At 34.5% G+C, this 21,523-nt stretch overlaps 1 protein-coding gene, 1 long non-coding RNA gene and 1 pseudogene across 5 annotated transcripts in view; 1 reads left to right on the plus strand and 2 right to left on the minus strand.

Annotated features, from left to right (window-relative positions):
• LOC125610677 overlaps positions 1 to 10,809 on the plus strand; it is a 39,829-nt gene extending 29,020 nt beyond the window's left edge. For all 3 annotated transcript variants that reach the window (XR_007340672.1, XR_007340673.1, XR_007340674.1), the window contains 3 exons: positions 51 to 139; positions 8,874 to 8,995; positions 9,383 to 10,809. This is a non-coding gene — a long non-coding RNA (uncharacterized LOC125610677). The remainder of the gene's footprint in view (positions 1 to 50; positions 140 to 8,873; positions 8,996 to 9,382) is intronic.
• LOC107147732 lies at positions 4,004 to 6,152 on the minus strand (annotated as a pseudogene). The gene has a single exon (XR_001504194.2). The product of XR_001504194.2 is annotated as a WW domain-binding protein 11-like (transcript).
• A 10,082-nt stretch (positions 10,810 to 20,891) lies between the features above and the next one.
• On the minus strand, positions 20,892 to 21,518 carry LOC107147616 (olfactory receptor 13D1-like; the record flags this gene model as incomplete). The annotated part of the gene is made up of 1 exon (XM_015492110.2): positions 20,892 to 21,518. A coding segment is annotated over one exon (627 nt), but the record flags the coding sequence as incomplete, so codon positions are not given.
• Positions 21,519 to 21,523: the final 5 nt, after the last annotated feature.

Consider the following 21,523-nt stretch of genomic DNA (forward strand, 5'->3'; position numbering starts at 1 on the left):
TTTTTTTTTTTTTTTTTTTTTTTTTTTTTTTTTTTTTTTTTTTTTGACAGAGAGCAGAGCTGGGAGTCTTAACTTGTCTTCACTGAAGGTATTCTCCATCCCACTTGCCAGCCCAGCATGGCTTTGAAGGCTCCCAAAGGTTTGAATTAAACTTTCCAAGAGCCAAAAGAATGGGTGCACTGAACCTGACATATGAAACTCAAATTTAAACTTGCATAGATTGAAATAAAATATTTCTATAATACTTGAAATAGAACTGCTGACTTCTCAGGTGGTCCTCTGATTATTGGTCTCCCCCCATCTTGGTTTAACAATTTTAAAGCTGTTACTCTCATTAATGTTCATATTAAAATTAATTTTCTTGTTAACTTATATTAGTATACATTATATTAATATTTACATTACTCTTGCTAGTAGTCACTTTATGCACATGTTTAAACAACATTGTTTACATCATGAAGCTGTAATTATTACAACCTTACCACCTATGCTTATGAAAGGAAGACTTTTTTAAAAAATTTATTTGTTCTAATTAGTTATACATTACAGCAGAATTCGTTTCAATACGTTGTATGCAAATAGAGCACAATGTCTAATTTCTCTGGCTGTACATGATGCAGTCACACCGGTGCTGCAATCATACATATACACAAGGTAATGATGTCCCTCTCCTTCTACCATTCTTCCCACCCTTACACTCCCCTCTCCTCCCCTCACTGGCTTCTGCCCAATCCAAAGTTCCTCCATTTTTCCCTAGCCCTACTCCTCCATTATGGATCAGCCAGCATCCACATAATCAGAAAACATTTGGCCTTTGGAGTTTTGTGGATTTTTGGATTATTTCACTTAGCATGATATTCTCCAACTTCATCCATTTACCTGCAAATGCCATAATTTTATTCTTCTTTAAGGCTGAGTAATATTCTACAGTTTGTTTGTCCATTCATCTGTTGAAAGACATCTAGGTTGGTTCCATAGTCTAGCTATTATGAATTGAGCTTCTATAAACATGGATGTGGCTGCATCACTGTAGTATGCTGATTTTAAGTCCTTTGGGTATAAACTGAGGAGTGGGATAGCTGGGCCAAGTGCTGGTTCTGTTCCAAGTTTCTAAGGAATCTCCATACTGTTTTCTAGAGTGGTTGCACCAATTTGCAGTCCCACCAGCAATGTATGAGTGTACCTTTTCCCCTACATCCTTGCCAACACTTATTGTTGCTTATATTCTTAATATTTGCCATTCTGATTGTAATGAGATGAAATCTTAGAGTAGTTTTAAATTGTATTTCTCTTTGCTAAACATGTTGAACTTTTTTTTTCATATATTTGTTGATCAATTGTATATCTTCTTCTGTGAAGTGCCTGCTCAGTTTCTTAGCCCATTTATTGATTGGGTTATTTGGGCTTTTTTTTTTTTTTTTTGGTGTTAAGTTTTTTGAATTCTTTATATATCCTGGATATCACTGCTGTATATGAGATTGGAGTGGTAATCTTCCATTCTGTAGGCTCTCTCTTCATGTTATTGATTGTTAAGACTTCTTTAGGGCCGGGGATGTGGCTCAAGCGGTAGTGTGCTCACCTGGCATGCTCAGGGCACTGGGTTTGATCCTCAGCGCCACATAAAAATAAAATAAAGATGTTGTGTCACCGAAATCTAAAAAATAAATATTAAAAAATTCTCTCTCTCTTTAAAAAAAAAGACTTTTTAAAAGTAGTAATTCTGGTGGAGGTGCTTCAGGATGTTTTAGAATGGATTTTATAAGTAAGTTCATTTTCTTAGCCTTCTTTCATCCTGAAATTAACAATTCATTTTCTCATTGATAAAATATTTTAAAAATTCCTTCTATTCTCTAGGTACTTTTCCAGAAATGGATCCAGAACTTTACATAAGACATAATTCATTTCCTCTTGAAACTTTCAGCTAGCACAAAACAGAAATACAGTCACTTCTCATATTCACAAGTCCAGAATTGGTGGACTCAACCAAAGAGGGAAGGAGAATATTGGTAAAAATGTTGTGTCTGTACTGAATATATATAGATTTTTCCCCCTGGACATTATTAACTAAACGATATAGTTTAACAATCATCTAAAGATGATTGAAAGCATTCAGGAAGATAAGTGTAATGTTGTTTGCATTTTATATAAAGGATCTGGGCTGGGTGAGATGGCACATACCTGTAATCCAAGCAGCTTGGGAGGCTGAGACAGGAGGATCAGGAGTTCAAAACCAGCCTCAGCAAAAGTGAGGTGCTAAGCAACTCAGTGAAACCTTACCTGTAAATAAAATACAAAATAGGGCTGGGGATGTGGCTCAGCGGTCTCGTGCCCCTGAATTCAATCCCTGGTACACTCCCCCTAACCCCCCAAAAAAGAATTTGGCCATCTGTGAATTTTGTTATCCTCTTTGTATCCTGAATCCAGTAACTTACAGATACTGTGGGTCAGCTGTCTATCAGAGTTTAATAAATAGTGTGAAGAAAATACAGTAGAATATGAAGAGCAGAAAGTACTGGAGGAGATAAGAGAGACTCCTGGCTATTTCTCAATATATATTCTTTCCTTTCACCTTTTATTTTCTTTATTAAATGTTTGTATTAGTGCATTATAGTTATACAAAATAGTGGGGTTCATTTTGACACAATCATACCTGCATGGAATATAATTTTCTCCATTTTAGTTCTCAGTGCTTCCTCTTTCCTTCCCTTTTACCCTCCATTTCCCTTCCTCTACTCTGCTGGGCTTCCTTCTGTTAAATTATTGTCTTTAAAAATTGATACACATACTGGTGAAATTTTTAGATACACATATAGGTGGAATTCACGGTGGTACACTCATATATGTACATAGCATAATTTTGTCAGTTTCATTCCACATTTCTTCTACTTTCTGGTTCCTCATCCCCACCTCTCAATCTCCTTCTTCTCCTCCACTGATATTCCCTCTATTTTCATGGAACTCACCGTCCCGACCACTTTCCCCCCTTACTTTGCTCTGTATTCTGCATATGAGAGAAAACATTTGACCATTGACTGAGTTTGGCTTATTTCACTTAGCATGATGCTCTCCATTTCCATCCATTTACCATTAAGTACCATAATTTCATTCTTCTTTATGGCTGATAAAACTCTTTTGTGTATATATACCACATTTTCTTAATCAGTTCATTTGTTGTTGGGTACCTGGGCTGGTCTCATAAGTTGGCTATTGTGAATTGTGCTACTATAAACATTGATGTGCCTATATCACTGTAGTATGCTGATTTTAGTTCTGTTGGATAAATATTTAGGAATTGGATGGGTGGATCATATGATGGTTCTATTTCTAGTCTTTTGAGGAATCTCCAAACTGCTTTCCAAAGTGATTGTACTAACTTATAACCTCACCCACAGTGTAAGAGTGTACCTTTCTTTCTACGTCCTTGCCAGAATTTGTTATTACCTAGTTCAGGGTGAACTCTCAGTGTAGTTTTGTTTTGTATTTTCCTGATTGTCAGGGATGTTGAACTTTTTTTCATACATTTTTTTTCTTGGTGTAGTACATTTATTTTATTTTTTTTCCATGAAACACTCAAAAGTTCAGATCTGTGGGAAATAATTTTAATCAAAGAATTGTACATTTTCTTCCCACATATCCTGCTTTGTATTAGGAAATGACATTGTGATCCATTTCACTACAAGTAAAATTATTACAAAATATTTACAGGAAAATATTAAAAATAACCCAAACACAAAAGGCAAGATGAAATAAACTGGGTTTTCAGAAATCTCTACTCCAGTGCCCACAGCACACAAGATGAGAGTCAAAACAAATAAGTAACTAAGACTCCCCTGATCACAAATTTCCAAAGAACTGGAGAAGGGGAAAAAACTGGACGAAGATGGTAGTGTGAAAGGAAATGGATGTTAGCAGCACTGCTGCAATAGCCAATCTATTCTGAGTGAAATAACCTCTTATGTGCAGTAAATTCTGAACAAGGCTATGTTTTAGGATTTTCCTTGAACTGAAATTAGAAAATAACCTGACAGTGGAAGTAGCTCTTTCACCTAAGTTTAATAAGAGCCTCTTGCTCCACAAACCACTGTGGTGAACAGAAGCCTGTTCTGACATCAAAAGCTGTCACAGCAGCCCTTCTATTTCTTTCATGAAAGCTTCATAAACATCATCCTTAGTTTGTACTGAGATAGGGACAGAAGGACCAGATTTGGGGGCTGCTTTGGCAAGAGGCACAGCAGAATCATCCTCTGACTTTCTTTGGGAGTAGCAGTAGCCCCTTTTTTTTTCCCGATGTACAAATCGAGTAATCTCTGCCTTGGGATTAGTGGTCTGTGTCTTGGCACTGGTAGTTGCTGTGGCTTTCTTCTCAGTGGTGGCTGCACTTGTATCATCGACCGTGGATCGCTGAATCAAGTTGGGTGGGGCACTCAACACCCCCGGATTCGGCAAGGGAGCCGGTGGAAAAGCCCAGGTGGGGCAGGTTCAAGTGGAGGCACCAAAGGTGGGCACATCATGCCAGGGAGAGGAGGAGGGATGCCTGGAGGTGCAGGGGGAGGTACCCTTGGTGGGGGTCCCCGAGGAGGAGGGCCAGGAGGCAGACCTGGAGGTGGACCTGGGGGAGGGCCAGGGGGTCGGCCTGGTGGTGGTCCTGGAGGTAAAAGTCATGGTAAAGGCCCTTGGAGTCCTGGCATTTCAGGAGGTCTCAAAAATGGAGGAACCCCTGGAGGTGGTCCAGGAGGAAGGCCCATGGTTGGCCTAGGAGGTTGTAAAGGTGGAGCAGGTGGTGGTCCAAGAGGAGGTGGTCCTGGCATGGGAGGTGCTTGTATCTGAGAAGGAGGAACAGACTGCAGGGGAGCCTGCTGCTGTGAAGAAGCAGTAGACGTGCCATCAGTATGAGGGTCCTCTTTATGCTGTTTTTGTGATTGTTTTTCTGCTTCAGAATCATCAGAACCATCTTCATCATCATCCTTTGAAAATTTCTCTACTTCCCGTCCTTCCTTTGGGATTTCCTGACCCGCCATTTGAAGCATCATGGCTTGAAGAGGAGTCAGCTCCTTCATGTTCTTCTTTTTCTTCCTTGATTTTCCAGGCATATCTTTAAATCATACACTCAGACCTGACATTTTTTCTTCATTATTGTCTCTCTCACTATCATCACCGTGCACAAATTCATCCCCCTCACTTTCTCCATTTGATCTGTCAGTGTCACTGTCATCACTACTGTCATCGGCTTATCCTGATCCATGTCCTCAGGATAGCCATCATCTTCACTAGTACTGGACACATCATCATCATGCCCCGTTGAGCAAGTTCTGGACTATACAACATGTCTTCATCTCGCCTACGAGGGGGAAGATCTAGAGCAAAGCCCACTTTACTGCCATACATCTGCATGACTTGGGGAGGAGGTGGACCAGGTAGAGGGCCGAGGTTTTCTGCCAGGGGGCAAACGTGGAACACCATGTCCAAGAAGAGGAAGGATAGAAACTGCATGAGTTGGGGTTCCATAGGTTGAGGTCTTCTTTAGGATGGAGGGTGGCTGGGCACCAGGAAGTGGAATGTCCTGGATCAAGATATTAGAAGGACCATATGGCATATCTGGCAAAGTAATACTCTCTTCTTCCACATGCTGAGCATTCTTGACAGCATCAAAATATTGGCTAAGTTGAGCCCTCTTCTGTTCATATTCTACTTCTAGCTTTCTCAATTCTTTGTAGATATCTGGATTCTCTTTTTCATAAAGTCGCAGAATACGTTGAAAAGTTTCACGCAGCTTTTTACATTTGTCTTTCAGTACTTTCTCATTTAACTGTGGTTGTTGCACTGGGTTAAACTCCATTTCATCCAATTTCTCCATGTCCCGGATAATCTGTTTGAGATCTTTCATCTTCAAAACTGCAGCTGTACCATCATATGCTGTTTTTTGTTCTTTTTAAATTCTCTCTTCCGGGCTTCCCTTTGGGCTTGGTCTGTAGGGTTCATACATTTTCCACTTTTGGTGGATGATGTTGATCTCTGTCTCATGTTGACAATATGTATGGTTCACTTATTCACTTAAAAAAACAAACAAAAAACAACAGTACTGCTGGGCTCCCAGGATTGCAAGAAGCGGGGAGGGGGCAATTCTGGGCCCTTTTCATTTCGTAGGGGCCTTCACCTCCTTTTTGCATACATTTTTGTTGGACATTTGTATTTCTTCTTTTGTGAAATGCCAGTTCTTTTGCTCATTCATCATTTTTTGTTTTGTTTTTTAGTTCTTTGTATAGTTTGAATCTTTTCTTAAATGAGTAATTGAACCCTTAGTTTGGTGTGGTCATGTGATAGTCCTGGCTAGTGAGAAATATCAGTGCATTAATGATCTGTAAGTGGTCTAGAGAAGGAAGAAGGAGAAGAAGGAAGGTGTTGTTTCCTTTTTCATTTCTTCCTCATTTCTGCTTGCTGAAATGTGGATGTAGTGGCTTGGTCTTTGGTCTATGAGGTAGAAGGCACATGCTCTTGACAGTGGAATAAGGGGTGAAGCTTAGGTTTCTGATGCCCTGGAGAACTCTACTAGGGGCCCTGACTGCCCTTCTCTGGATTTGTTTTATATGAGAAATCATCTGCTAGGAAAATGCAAGGAACTGGAGTACATCATGTTAAGTGAAATAAGCCAGTTGCATAAAGACAAGTATTGCATGTTTTCTCTCATATGTGGAAACTAAAACAACAACAAAAACAAACAAACAAAAAGATGTCCTCAGAGTAGAAGAGGGGCTATTAGGGAAAAAATCAGAATAAGTGGGTAAGAGGTAGTAGGAGAGAGGGGAGAAGGAGAGGGTAGAAGAGAGGACAGTCCTGATCAAGGTACTGTATATCCAAGTAAGGAAATGCCACAGTGAAACCCAGTATAATTAACATGTATTAATAATAATAAAAATAAATCATCTTCTATATGACTATAAATAAATAGGAGGAGGCTATTTTTCTGTTTCCTTCTCTGTCTCTGTGTATGTTTCTGTCTCTGTCTGATTTTGTTTGTATTGTTTTCCTTACTTCTGACATTCATTTTATTTATTTTTTGTGGTACCAGGGATCAAACTCAAGGTGTCGAACATGCTAGGCAAGCTCTCTGCCAATGAGTTATATCCCTAGCTCTACTTCTGACATTAATCACCAAATTCTTTGCCAAAAGCATAAATTTCCTTTCAATATGATTAATCAGTTTATCAGTGTCAACATCTCAGGTCTCCTAGTTCTCTTGCGCAGGTGTCAGCTTCTTGTTCTCTAAGAGGTCCCACAGGGATTCTGGGATGTCCTTTCACTAGCATTACTGGGAATCTCATTTGCATTATGCTGGACCTTTTGTTTCCAAGATGTTGGAATTTTTTTTTTAACTTCTAATTTTAGGAAAAGGAGATGAAACTTTACAGAGTTGTATCTCTAAATAATAATAATAATAATAATAATAATAATAATAATAATAATACATTACCAACCCCCTTAATTTATAGTTTCAGTGGGCATAAATTCTATATTGAAAATCATTTTTCCTCATATTTATGAAGGCAATGTATATTGTATTATAAGTTGTGGTGACAAATTCATGTCATTTTGCTTCCTAATTCTTTGTATATGATTTGTTCCTCATTCTGTAAGCTATTATGATTTTTTCTTTGTCCATTATCTAGAATTTCACAATCATGTTCTTCAGAATAGGATTTTTTTAAAATCCATCATTCCTTGTATAATAGATCCTCTCAATCTGTAAATCTTAAATTCTGAAAAACTTATTTTCTTTTTTGGATCTTGGATTCCCCCCTGCCTTGTCTCTGGAATTTCTGATATTCAAACACTAGGTTGTTACTTGATCCTCTATTTTTTTTCCTTTTTTTTTAAAAAAATTGCATGTGGAGAGGTTGGAGTTGTAGTTCAGTGGTAGAGAGGCATGATTCTTGGCACCACATATAAATAAATAAAGAAAATAAAGGCCAATTAACAACTAAAAACTTTTTAAAAAATTGTGTGTGTGTGAGTGTGTGTGTATTTTGGGAGTGATAAATGTCCCACTTTTTTCCTTCTAGTTTATTTGCAAAAATTTTAAACCTCTAGTCTTATAATATTTATTTTCAGTAGTTCCTTTTTTAAACTTCTTTCTCCAGAATATCTCTCTTTTTTCCCCTATTTTGACTGTCATCAGAAATATTATCCTAATTTTGTTTCATGGATTCAATATCTCTTTCTTACTGAGTCATTGTGAATGCTTGTGTTCCTGCCATTATTAGAAATAGGAGATATTGCCAGCAACTTAGAAGTTCAATTCTGGTCAGTTCTCTTTTCTGGTCAATTCTCCCTACCACACCCTACCTGAATTTTGAATTAATCATTACATTGATTTTCCTTAAAATTCAAATACATAGGTATATAACTTTGAACATTATATTATTTTGTTTATCTTAGATTGTTCTTCAAATCTAATCAGACTGCTTTTATTATTTGTTGCATGATTCTTTATTTTAACTTTAGGCTTTTTAAAACTGTGCACATTAGTGCAGTTGCAGTAATTCATTTACTTTTCTGTTGCATTGTAATTTATTACATATTCATTAAGTATTTCTCTAGAGTAGGTATTCCTAATCTTTTCTTGTGTAATAAAACCCTTTGTCAAACTTGTGAGCCTATGCATGTCTAGGTTTCTAAGTATATGGAAAATGCATAGGTTACAAAGAAAACAAATACTTAAAAAAATTGAACTAGAATAATTAAAATATAACATCAAATTTTTCAAGAAGAAATGGACATGTATCTTTATCAGGGCACTAAATAAAAAGATCTAGTGGTGGGTGTAAGAGACATAATTTTAAAGTATGATGAGCCTAAAAATGTTGTTGTATTTGCAGGACCTGTAAATGAAGTTTGACAATATCTATGATTTTATTGACTAAGAAAGAAGTTCTGCTAATAATATTATGGTTTATTACCTCTCTTTATTAACAAAGGAAATGCTTCATTTCAATTAGAAGTAAGTGACAATAAATACACAACCATTAACTATGCAAGTTACTAGATCTAGAGAGTCTTCAATAGACTCCCTTTGGCTCTGTGTGTACTAGAGATTACAAACTACTGCTCTAGAATATACCTTGCAGTGGAAATCCTGGGTCATAAATTATATTCACATTAATATTTACCAAGTAGTGACAAAATATTTTAGAAATTTATACTCTTAATAGCAGTGTATGAGGTTTATCTGACTAATTTTTTATTTTTGCCAATTTGGTCTTATAAGTGTGAAGATACATTTTACACCTGTTACTACAAATAGGTATGAATTGCAAAGTGGTGTAAATTATAAGGTGGTGCAGGGTGTAGTCTACTTGATGATGTTCCTGCTTGGTTTCATCCAAAGGCTGGACTTATACAACTGTACAGAAGGAAGCAGGAGAGTGGATTCAATCCTTGCCCAACTGAGTAGGTGGGCAGCAGCCACAGTTCAACTCTAGGTGTTTATGTTCTGGAGCTATATCCCTAGGTAAGTACCTTCTTGGTTTTAGTGTTATTATGTAGTCAGTAGATGGAGACATAGACCAACCCTTCCTTCATTAGGCTTTTGAGCATGTGTATCTATTTTTGGTGTATGTGTGTGTATATGTTTGTGTCTTTTAATTTTCCTTGATAAAAGCTACAGATATTGACTGGGGATTTTACTTTCATGTGTGTGTGTGTGTGTGTGTGTGTATGTGTGTGTGTGTAATGCTGGATTATATTAAAAAACTGCAGTAAAGTTAGAAGTTGCATTATTATTATTAACAGTAATTGGTATTAAAAAAATAAAATCTTACATTCACTTTTCCTTACAGAATCTTACTCGAATCACTAGATATTTGTTAGGTAACTGTTGTGTGTTGAATATTGAATTAAATGTTTTTGGGAGGAAAATAAAACTAGCCACTGCATCCCTCCTCTTCTTTTTAAAAATGTATTTTACTAGTGTACTGTAATTATACATAGCAGTGGGGTTCATTGTGACATATTCAGAAATGTACATTACATCATTTGCTCCAATACATTTCCTAGTGTTCCTTCCAAACCCCGTAATCCTTGCTTTACTTTTCAGGTCTTCCTTCATTTATTTACAGATATTTTTAGATTAAAAGTGGAATTCATTGTGATGTATTCATACATGTATCCCTGTTCTTGAGTTTGTCAACAAGTCTTTGTATGTCTTTGTCAGTTTCTTTGTTGCTATTATTAGAATAAGTGATAGAAAAATTTAAATATTGAATTGTAAAATTTCTAATGTTTTTATTATTACAACAAAGTATTTTTTATTACTAAAACATGCATTGAATGGATATGCATTGTATCATTTTTAAATATTAAAAATGAATTAACTTTCTTTAGGTGTTGCTTTGGAAAGTGAATTTTAGTGCCAATGACATTTTAAAACTTGTTATCAATAAATGCAAACATTTTCCAAATATGGCTTTGCACATCTTTTGCTTTGAATAATCTGTGACTAGATCTTTTGTTATTTTTTTTTTAGATTTTTATTTAATTAAATATGGCTTGTTTCTTTCCTAGGTATAAGTTGAGATTCCTTCTATCTTTATGCACTTGTACACAGCCTGGAACATTTTTTCATGAACACCCCCCAAAACACCTGTATCCAATACTCTCCAAAGTATATATTTCTCTTTGCCTCCACAAGTTGTCCTAGGTACCTAATAGCTGAAATAATTCTTGTTTCTTTTTTTTTTTTTAATTGTACCAGGGTTTGAACTCAGGGGCATTTGACCACTAAGCCACATCCCCAGCCAAGTTTTGTATTTTATTTAGAGATAGAGTCTCACTGAGTTTCTTAGTGCCTCACTTTTGCCGAGGCTGGCTTTGAACTCTAAGATCTTCCTGCCTTAGCATCCCAAACCACTGGGATTATAAGCATGTGCCACCGCGCCTGGGCTAGTAATTCAATTTTTAACTTCTTTTAGCTTCTCTTGGCCCTCATGAACACTTTTACATTTTTATAATTTGTTCTGTTTTACCTAATCTCAATATTGTGTTGAGGAATGGAGCATCAATTCATGTGCTTGTGGGACACATTAGGTGTTTAAGGATACTGCCTGGGATGTGTCCATACACTCTATGATCTAAGTTCAGATGTTCTATCTCTTATGAAGGTTGACAGACATAATTTGTGGAAAATCAGAATGCTTTAGATAAAAATTTTGACTGAAAAACATTTCAAATTATGTTTTCAAAGTAGTGTAATAGGGCTCTTAACAGCAGGCTTCATATTCAAAATGAATTTCTTCACATATCTGGACAATTATTGTTAAAAATAACTTTCCTAGTTCATATATGAATACATGATCAGTATAACTCCTTATCATATACAACCACAAGAATGGGAAGTTATACTGCATATATGTGTAATATGTCAAAATGCACTCTACTGTTATGTATATTTTAAAAGAACAAATAAATTAAAAAGAAAAAATATATATATTTCCCAATTTTCCTATTCCTTTAGAGATTTTGGAGGCTTCTCTCACTTAGCATAAATTAAAAACCAAAAAGAAGGAAAGTGAAAGTCATAACTTTAAAGGCTACTTCGGTATAATTCCTGTTTTATACCCCTTTTAATTGGAAATCAGTTGTTTGTAAGCCTTTGTTTCTTGGAAAGAGGTATTTCTGACAATCCATGTTATAGAAGCTCTTTCGTAATTACCTGTTTAACATGTGCTGAACCCTCATTTGATTGGTTAATCCTCAGACCTATTTAGCTGCCCTTCTCATTTTTTAACAGTGGTTGTAATAAAAATATATTTTATAAGCATATATATCTGTCCCCTTTTCTTTCATAGAATATCACTTATACCTATTTCACAGATGAGAAAATTAGATTCTATTATATGTAATATTTTATAGATCTGTTAAGGAGTCTTTTACTTAATCCTTTCATACTCTTGTTCATTTCACTTTGTGATGTTGCTGTTTATATCTTACAGATTTAACCCACAAACAGCAAACAGGCTCAAAGATATTAAGTAGCTTGCCGGGGACAGCAAAATAGTTTAGAATTGGCTCAGGCATTTTCATTGTGCTCCTATAATTTAGTGCTTGAGTGTGTGAGCTGGTTCTTATTTATTTCTTCCCCTTTTCTGTTAAGTGATCTTGTATATTTATTTTGTAAATAGTGTTTTAATGAGAAACTTCATAGATATATTCTTGGCAACACTGATGTAAGTAGAATTATTTTGTCAATTTCTGTTCATAGTTTCTATTCATATTTCCACAGGCAGTGAAGAGAATTTCCTCTTTCTGCACATTTTTGCCAATTCTTGTAAGACTTTCATATTTGCACACCATAGGGGTTAGAAATGTCTTATTGGTATAATATCTATTTCTCGGATTTCCTGTGATCAAGCATCTTTTCACGCATTTATAGGCTACATTATTTTCCTTTTTGTTGAGGTCCCTGTTTATATTCTTCTCCCACATTCGTTTTGCTGGTCATGTTTTTCATATTGATTTGAATTTTTTTTTTTAATGTTCTGAAGTTTGGTAGGTCAGCTTAGTAGCAGAGCATATGCTTAAGATGCGCAAGGCCTTGAGGTCAGTCTCCAGCACTAAAAATTAACAAACAACAAAACAAAAAAATATGGATTCTAATATCTACGTGTTATTGATCTAGGCTTTTATTTGTGGTTATTATTTAAATTTTTTAGGAGTTTATTTTGCCATATAAAAGTTTCTAAATTTATTAGTCTTTTATATTTTCTGCTTCTTTTTGGCCCTATTATGTTATACATTTACATTCCTTGTGTATGAAGATACTTTAATATTTTCTACCAGATGTTGTACAGTTTTGCTTTCAGTCCTTAAATATTTAATCTGTCTTACACTTACTGTGGTCACAGTGTAATGTATAGATTTAATTTGATTTTTTTCAATATTAGTAGGCCATTATTAAAGCAAAAGTTATTAAATAGTTGATCATTCCCTACTGATTTGTAATGTCAACTTAAATCAAATACCATTGGTTTAGGATACAAAATTCCACCTAAACGCAGATTATTTCTGCTGGCTGCAGTCTATTACATTGTTATATTCCTGTTGAACTGTGCCAGAGGTAAGAAACCAGAATTACTGTTGCTTTTTATCCATCTTGTCTTTTGGCAGAGTATATATTCATTTATTATTACAACATTGTCTTGGCTATTCTTGATTGATCCTACTTCACAATCAATTATTTGTAAACAATTACTTGTTAAACTTAAGAAATTAAAAATCTCTCAAGTGTATTTTGATTGAAATTGTGTTAATTGAATATAGAGAAAATTGGGATGAATTTGCAAATTTATTTTTGAGTTTCTTCACCCAGCTTACGAGAGGTTTTGTGTAGTGTTTTTTAATGAAAATTAATATTTTTCTTAAAAAATTCTTTGTGCAGTTTTGTTCAGGGGCACTTTATACTTTTTGTAAGTTTTTGGTTTTGATATCCTTTCTTTCTCCTCCACCCCTCCCCTCATCTTTTCTTTCGCACCCCATCCTACCCCATGGTACTGGATATTGAAACCAGGAGTGCTCTACCCCTGAGCTTTATCCCCAGCCCTTTTATTTTTTACCTTGAGACACTGAGGCAGACCTTAAACTTGTGAAGCTGCCTTAGCCTCCTGAGTAGTTGGGATTATAGGAATTTACCACTGTGCTCAGTTTCCTAATATGCTCTCCAAGTATGTTTTCTAACCATTTGTAAGTGTTGCATAAGTACTACTGAATTTTATACATTGATCTTGTGCTTGGCAGCCATGCCAGAGACTCTTATGAGTTTAAATTTTTTCTTTTTACAGATTTTTATTTTCTGACTTTCTATGTAGACAGACTTATTTTCAGGCAGTAATGACAGTTTTGTTTCTGTCTTTCCAGTCTTCACACTTCTTGTCACTTCCTTTCTTCTTCTTGCCTTTCCTTATTTTCTTCCTTGTGTCCTCCCTATCATTCTCTTTTTCATTTTTCTCTCCATTTTTCCTTCTTTAACTTACTCTCCTCTTCCTATTTTACCCTCCTCATCCCCCTTTCTCTATGGTGCTGTAGGACCTCTGCAACGTTGAATATGGGATGTAAAAACAGGCATCCTCATCTTGTTTGGAACTTTAAAAAATTTTGTTAATTGTAAGTTTTCGTTAAATATCTTTTATGAGGTTATTAAGGAAATCTTCTCTTTCTAGTTTGCTAAGTTATTTACCTTTTACAATTATGAATGAATAGGGAATGTTATCAAAATATTTTTCTGCGTTTACTGAAATTATAATTTGTTTTTAATTCTTCAATTAATATTATGGTGAATTGTGCTATTGTATTTTTTAAAGTAAAGATTTCCCTGCATCTTGGGAGAAACCCTGTTTTATTGTTAGGTATTGTTGATGTGAATTTATAATGTGTGTTACATTGTAACCATGGATTGTGGTTTGAATGTCTTTGGTAATCATTGAAACTTGCTTTCTTTCCTAATGTATCCTCAATTTCATAAACATTTTATTGCATTTTAAAACATTTTCTACTATGCAAGCACATTCTCCACCCCCACCTCCCACACACAATTGCCCTAACTTTTAAAGATGGGTATACAGGGCCTTAAAATGTTCACATTTAACCTCTCTTATCATCTTTCATATTGTGTCTATTCTTTTTTACCTTGTTTTTAAGTACATCTTTCATTTCTTTCTTTCTCTTACAAAACTAGTGACAGTTTAGATATACTGTATTTTCATTTCTTTAAGTTAAGGAAATTCTTGTTGCTAGTATTGTCTGGGTGGTAAAAATCTTTTTTATTTTTTCCCTAAAAATGTCTTTATTTTGCCTTCTCTCATGAAAGTTTAATTTGATATAGAATTCCCAGTTTTCAGTTATTTATTTGGATAATCTAAAGAAATTATTCCATTGACCTGAGGCCCTATTTTGAAGCATCTCAGAAAATAAATGCTGCTATATGATATTAAGATATGATAATATCATTCATTATTAAGAGCAAACTGAGTTTCAGTTATCAAGAAGCTGGAATAGTATTCTATGTGGGAAGCATCATGACTTTCTTAGACCAATTTCCAGGTTTCCTTTTAGGCATTTATTTTTACCATTACATTTTGCTTATTTATAAACATGCTTATACACTTGTATTTACTTTTTAAAAGTGAATTACTTAGTTGTAAGCATTATGTAATCATTGTTACATATTATAAAAATGATGAATTGAAACCACCTTTCATAAGTTTAGATTTTAAAATTTAAACGAGCCTGCAAAATTTTACTACAAATCTAGAGTGCATTGCACATACAAAAAACCAGAAAGGTGTCTTCTTCAGACAGAATCTTATTCTAGGTGTTATCATTTTACTCTTTATGTTGCAAAGCTAAAAAGTCAATTCTATATTTCATAACTTGGCATCTTAAACATCTTAAAGAAGAGATGTAAGGCAAATACCAATGTCATAATGTACATATCAAAACATTATGTAGTTTTGTACACATTATATACTTATACATAATCATTCTATGACTTCACTATTGTAATAAGACAGCTGTTTAAAAACATAATAAAATTTCCTAGCCTTGTTCAAAGCTAGAAAATGTAGGTCACTCTCTTGAGATCTGTTTTGCTTTATGAATCTTACATAATTAATTTGGTATTTGCCAGGGGTTGGTTGTTTGCTTTTTTGTTCCTGAATATCATTCCACTATATGAGAGAGTATAAGACATTAAGATACCTAAATCTTCATGAATTTCTCACAAAGACATCATTCCTTCTGAACCCAGAGCATAAAATTTATACTCGGTAGGCCTTTCATCACCAATATCATTAGTATTCATTATGTAGAGTGGTCTCATCTCCCATTTTATATAATGATATAGAGTACAGCCTATATATTAACACCTGTGTTCTGTAATCACCCGAATTATTATTATAATATAACCACTGTCCATTTATGTTAGCCTCACCCAATAGTAACTCATATATATAATAATTTTTGTCACCTATCTTGTGTGAGAATGTGAGTAGCATGGGATAGAAATAATTCAGCCAGCTTATACATTAATTGCTTGAAATAAACTTCAACTTATTTTTTATAGAGATTCCAAGTCAGAAAAAACTCTGGGAAATGTGATCTTGTAACTTGATTGTTTTAAGGGTAGCAGTGTTACAAGATGTATAGGCAAATATCTTGTGTAAACATGAATGGCATCATCAAAATTTCTTGGCTTTAATTGTATTGAAAATGTATACTTAAAAAGTAAATACTGTAGGAAGAGCCAACTTTAAAGCCAACTGCTAAAGTCTATACAGTCTGATATGCCCGGGGAATCATTAGTTCCATCAGAAATAGCCAAAGACACATGAATGACCACCATCAAACTTCCATCATTTCAAAGAAATTTATTGTTTTCTCTTTTTCTTATGTTCTTACAATTTGATTCTGGTAAATCATCTGATCTTCTTTTCTTCACTTTTCTTCTCCCCTTGTGCTCATTCCCCTAGGATTAGTGACTAAAACCCTGACAAGAGTTCAGTATAGGAAATTAAGTTTCACAGGGACCACTAAAATTTATTTTTAATTTCTCTCTTGTAAAAGTTGTAAATAATCCATTAAAAAGTTTTCCCTTTTAAAATAGTAGAAATTTTTCTTAAACTAAGTTTAAAAGAATTTATAATGATATCATTTAGGATCCAAATTCTGTCCTTGTGTCATCATGGATACCAAATTCATTCAAGAGGTGTATTCCTGACAGATTAATGATATATTTTTTTGGTTACCATATTATGAAAATTTGAAACATAAAGAAAAACTGAAAAAATATTTGTTAAACATTATATACCCATCAACTTACATCTACCATCAATATTTTACCAGATTTTCTTATATCATTCTGTGTATTTATCCATCTCTGTATCCCTCCATTAATTCAAGTAATTTTTTGAGTGTATTTCTAACTATAGATATCATTGTACTTTTCTTTAAATAGTTTAGCATGTTTATTATTAACTAGAGTTTAATATTAGTTTTTCATTTAATCAATTGTATTCAACAAATGTGAATGTAACAACATTCTGACAAATGCATGCCTGTTTCACTGAAATGCATATCAAGTTATAGAATATTAACATAACCTCAGAAAAGTTCCCTCATGCCCCAGCCCAGTTGATACCTGAAATCATCCCTCCCCCACAATGACAGCCACTATTCTGATTTTAAAAATACCATTGATAGGTTTTTATTTGTTCTATGGGCTAAATATGTACTATTCTAAAAACAACACTCTGTCTGCTGTGCAAAGAATGAATTGTGGGAGAACAAAAGTGGAGTTGTGGACAACAAAAGTCTGTAAAGGGATTTGGGAAGCCTTTGCATTAGCATAGGTGAGACCATGTAGCTTGGAATAGTATGGTAGCAATGGAGGTGATCACAGAATATTGTGGTAGTGGGTTGGATGGGCATTCCTGTGTGGTGTTATACTTCCTGAGATGAGCAAGACTTGAGGAATAGTTTGAGGATAGGAGAATCAACGTTCTGTTTTGGACTGGTTATATTTAAAATACCTATTATGCTAGATCTCAGGGCTGAGGCACACATTGTTCTTCATATTAATGTCTTTTTGTTTTGGAATTGTCAGTTATAATACACTCTATAACTAGCTCAGTGATTATATGTACTTGTAAATGGATTAGGTAGACTAAGCCAACCTGTTATCAATTTTATGATGACCAGAATTAAAAACAAAAACAAAAACAATATATGTAAAATAGGACATGTTAGTTTAACCAGGATTTTTGCTATAGTAGTTGTATTACATTTATCACAGTCATACTTCCCATATTCTGTGTTAATGAAATTCCCTTAAGTGAATAAATTTCATAAAAAAGACACTATATAATGATACAGTTAATGTATTCATCGAAGCCCACTTTGTTAATAATTGTGGGATTTCAAGACCAGACAAGTTGGAGGCTTTTCTCCTAGTAAAATTTCAATGAATAGCAGTTTATCATGAAGAGAATATAAATCTTAACCAGATAAATATACCAAAAACTAAATAGTTTGCTATAGAAATTTAATAGTGGAAGAAGAAATAAGAGTTGTGCTAGGGTTTTTAAGAAGTCTTTTAAGTTAGAGGAGATAGTTTTGAGAGGCAGTTTGAGTTTTTATAGGTAGATTACAGGGAGGGCAATTTTAGTGTAAGTGAATGGCAATTGTAGGGATTATTTAAGCAATGGCAAATATCCTTATTTACCTATAGCATAAGAAAGGCAGTCACATTTATTCAACACGCATTCACAATAAATGCCTGTTTTTTTTCTGGATAACAAGGTCTTTTAAATAAATATTACTTTCATATCTTGCCTTTAAGAAATTCAGAGGCTATTAGAAGAGATAGTTGTATATGCGTACAAGTATAAGGAATGTGCATGTTTCATTGCATGACATTAAAAAGTACTGAATAAAATATTTTGCATTTTTTTATTCAATCATAACACTCCCTACCACCCCGAGCTAGGTATTAAATTCAACATTTTAGTTTATGGGAAATATAGAATCTAATAAATAAAAGTTCATAATTCTCGTTAACTATAGTTCATAATCATTTCTTCTTGACTTCTAAGCCCTTCCTCCAACTGTGCTACACTGAATACCTATAAAACATGTAACAATAAATGTAATGGAGGCAAATTATAAAACCTGTGTTAGAATAGAAGAGAAAGAAATAATTTGTTCTTGAAAAAGTTGATAGAGTTGTAAAAATATAACATCTGTGAAGTGTGGCAAAAAAAGCTAAGTTTATGATGATAAATAATATAGTAAAATAAAACTTCTCAAGAATTTTAACATCTTTCACCCCAGAATTTAAGGGTTAAATTGCTCAATTCTTTTAAAATCCATGATTCTCTATTTTTTTTTTTGCTCTATTCTTATTAAGGAAGGATGGAATGGAAAAAGAAAAGGTGGAAACTGTAAGAAGACTGGTCTTAGTAAATGGTGGAAATAGATGCTCCAGAGCAGCTGTGAGCTGAAATACAAGGGAATTTTTAAAAATATTGCTGTAGTATTGGAGCTTCTAAGAGACTCAAATAAAGGATGTTAAAAGTACTTTGGATTGCTGGATTCCAATCATGGTTCTTCCTTTGTTAAGAATGAATCATGTAGATCCTAGTTTTAGAAGGGCTTTGATGATTATCCAAATATTCATAATGTGAGGCAGGCAATGGGTTGTATATTTCTTTATTGGATCTTTTTTGAGAGTGGACAAATCCTAAGTGTGCAGCTTGATACATTTTTCAAACAGAACTCATCATTCAGGTTCTTATAGATTGGACTTCAATATTTTAAAATCATTAAGGCCCAATTTCCTGGTGATTAAGCAGTGTTCTTTTAAAAATGAATAGACACTATCAACCTGGTAGCAGGAAAGTGATAAAGAGGAAAATAGACTTGAGAGGGGCCCTGGGCATGGCTAAGAGATAACAAAACCAGTGATGTTTAATATTTTTCTTTTTCTTGCTGTATCATCAATCTTATTTTTCAGTCTAAAGAAAGATGTTAAATATTGTGATCTTTAGAATTGGATATTTAGGATAGTTATGTCTATTATTTGTGGGCAAAATATACTCTTGAGAGTTTAAAAACAAAGAGGCATATCGGATTACTCACAGGAATGGTAGTAAAGTTTAGAATAATAATCTGGGATACAAATGAAAATCAGAATGTAGGAAAAAGTAAACACTGCTTAGAAATTATTGGGGAGGTGACTAGAGTATTTATCTGCATGAAGAATCAAAATTATATGATTATCAATTAGTTAATGAAAGAAAAAGGAAGATCGCTGAGTGCTGGAGAATTTAGGACTACTTAAATTATATATACCCATAATTTTTTGCTTCAAAAATATATATGGAGAGGCGGGAAAATAATACATTAGTTACAACTGTTTGATTCTAAGTAATTAATAATCTAATTTAAAGTTAGTTTTTAATAGAAAGGTGATTTAGTTACTCATATAACCAAAAGAACATTTGTGAATTTGATTGTAGACACAGCTTGATCAAGGAGTTAAAGTAACTGCATCGGACATCCTCTCCCCCTCCTTCTCACAACTCTGATTTTTCATTTAGACTTTCTCCATGTATGGGCAAAGATTGGCTCCAGAAGCATTCTCTCTATGTTTAACAACTCTAGCTGGAAGTGTTCCCTTTCTTTTTCTCCTACAGGGACAATAACCTTGGATTGAGTTTGGTTAGCCTGACTTGGCTCACTTGAAATGCTGAATGAATCACTGTGGCAAGAAGGATTTTGTTTTTAATTGATTAGGCCAATGTTCGGTTCTTTCCACTATTTACAAAAGATTGGATCAGCCCTGTCTAGAAGCACATAAACTTAAATGGATGGACCGTTGACTCATCAAAAGAAGGATACTTTTACCAGAAGAGACTGTGCAAGACAAAAAAAAATACACACACACACACACACACACACACATATGTTCAATTTAAAATCATTGAGAAAGGAGATTTAAGAGGACGAAGGAAAAGTAAATAGGTGACAGAGGGAGGAGAGGAAGGACAAAAGGGAGAAGGAAAAGGAGCAGAGAGATTGAAAAATAAGGAAGAAAGAAAAATAGGAGAGATGAGATACCAGAAGGCAGAGAGGATAAGATTCATATGATAGAAAGGTGTATAGGGACTAATTAGAGGAGCTGTGCACATACAGGGAATGCAGATAAGACAATATTCAGAAGCTTTATATGAGCATTCCATGTTGAAAAGAACAGAGTCCCATGTATGGCCTTATAAGCAGACTTTTTCTGTGACTATAAAACACCTAATCTGATCCTGTGTTGAGAGAATCACATGTTTCAAGGCCTTTCATATTTTTGTTAGATGCAAGTGTCTTTTCAAAACTTTCTTCACAGCCTCTTTTACTTCCTTATTCCTCAGGCTATAGATGATGGGATTCAACATTGGGGTTATCACTCCATAGGACAGTCCAATGATTTCATCAGATACTTTGGTGTTGTTTGACTTGGGTTTCATGTACATATAAAGGGCTGACCCATAGAATAAGATCACCACAGTCAGGTGGGCTGAACAGGTAGAAAAGGCTTTTTTTCTCCCCTCAGCAGAATTAATTCTTAGGATGGAAGAGAGAATGAAAATATAGGATACAAAAATTAACAGCAGAGGAATCACCAATAAAACAACACTTGCCACTGTCATAATAAGCACATTCATTGATATATCTGAGCACACAAGTTTTAGAAGAGCCAGGATCTCACAGGTGAGATGATCAATAACATTGTTACCACAGAAAGGCAACACCATTGCCATGGCTGTTTGCACTAAGGAGGTCATGTAGCCTATAGTCCAGGACCACGCAGCCAAGTGTATATATAACACCTTGTTCATGATGATGGGGTACCTCAGTGGGTTGCAGATGGCTACATACCTGTCATAGGCCATCACAGCCAGGAGGATACATTCTGTGGAGCCCAAGCCAA

Source organism: Marmota marmota, unplaced genomic scaffold (genome assembly GCF_001458135.2).
Source record: "Marmota marmota marmota unplaced genomic scaffold, marMar, whole genome shotgun sequence".
Lineage (NCBI taxonomy): Eukaryota > Metazoa > Chordata > Mammalia > Rodentia > Sciuridae > Marmota > Marmota marmota.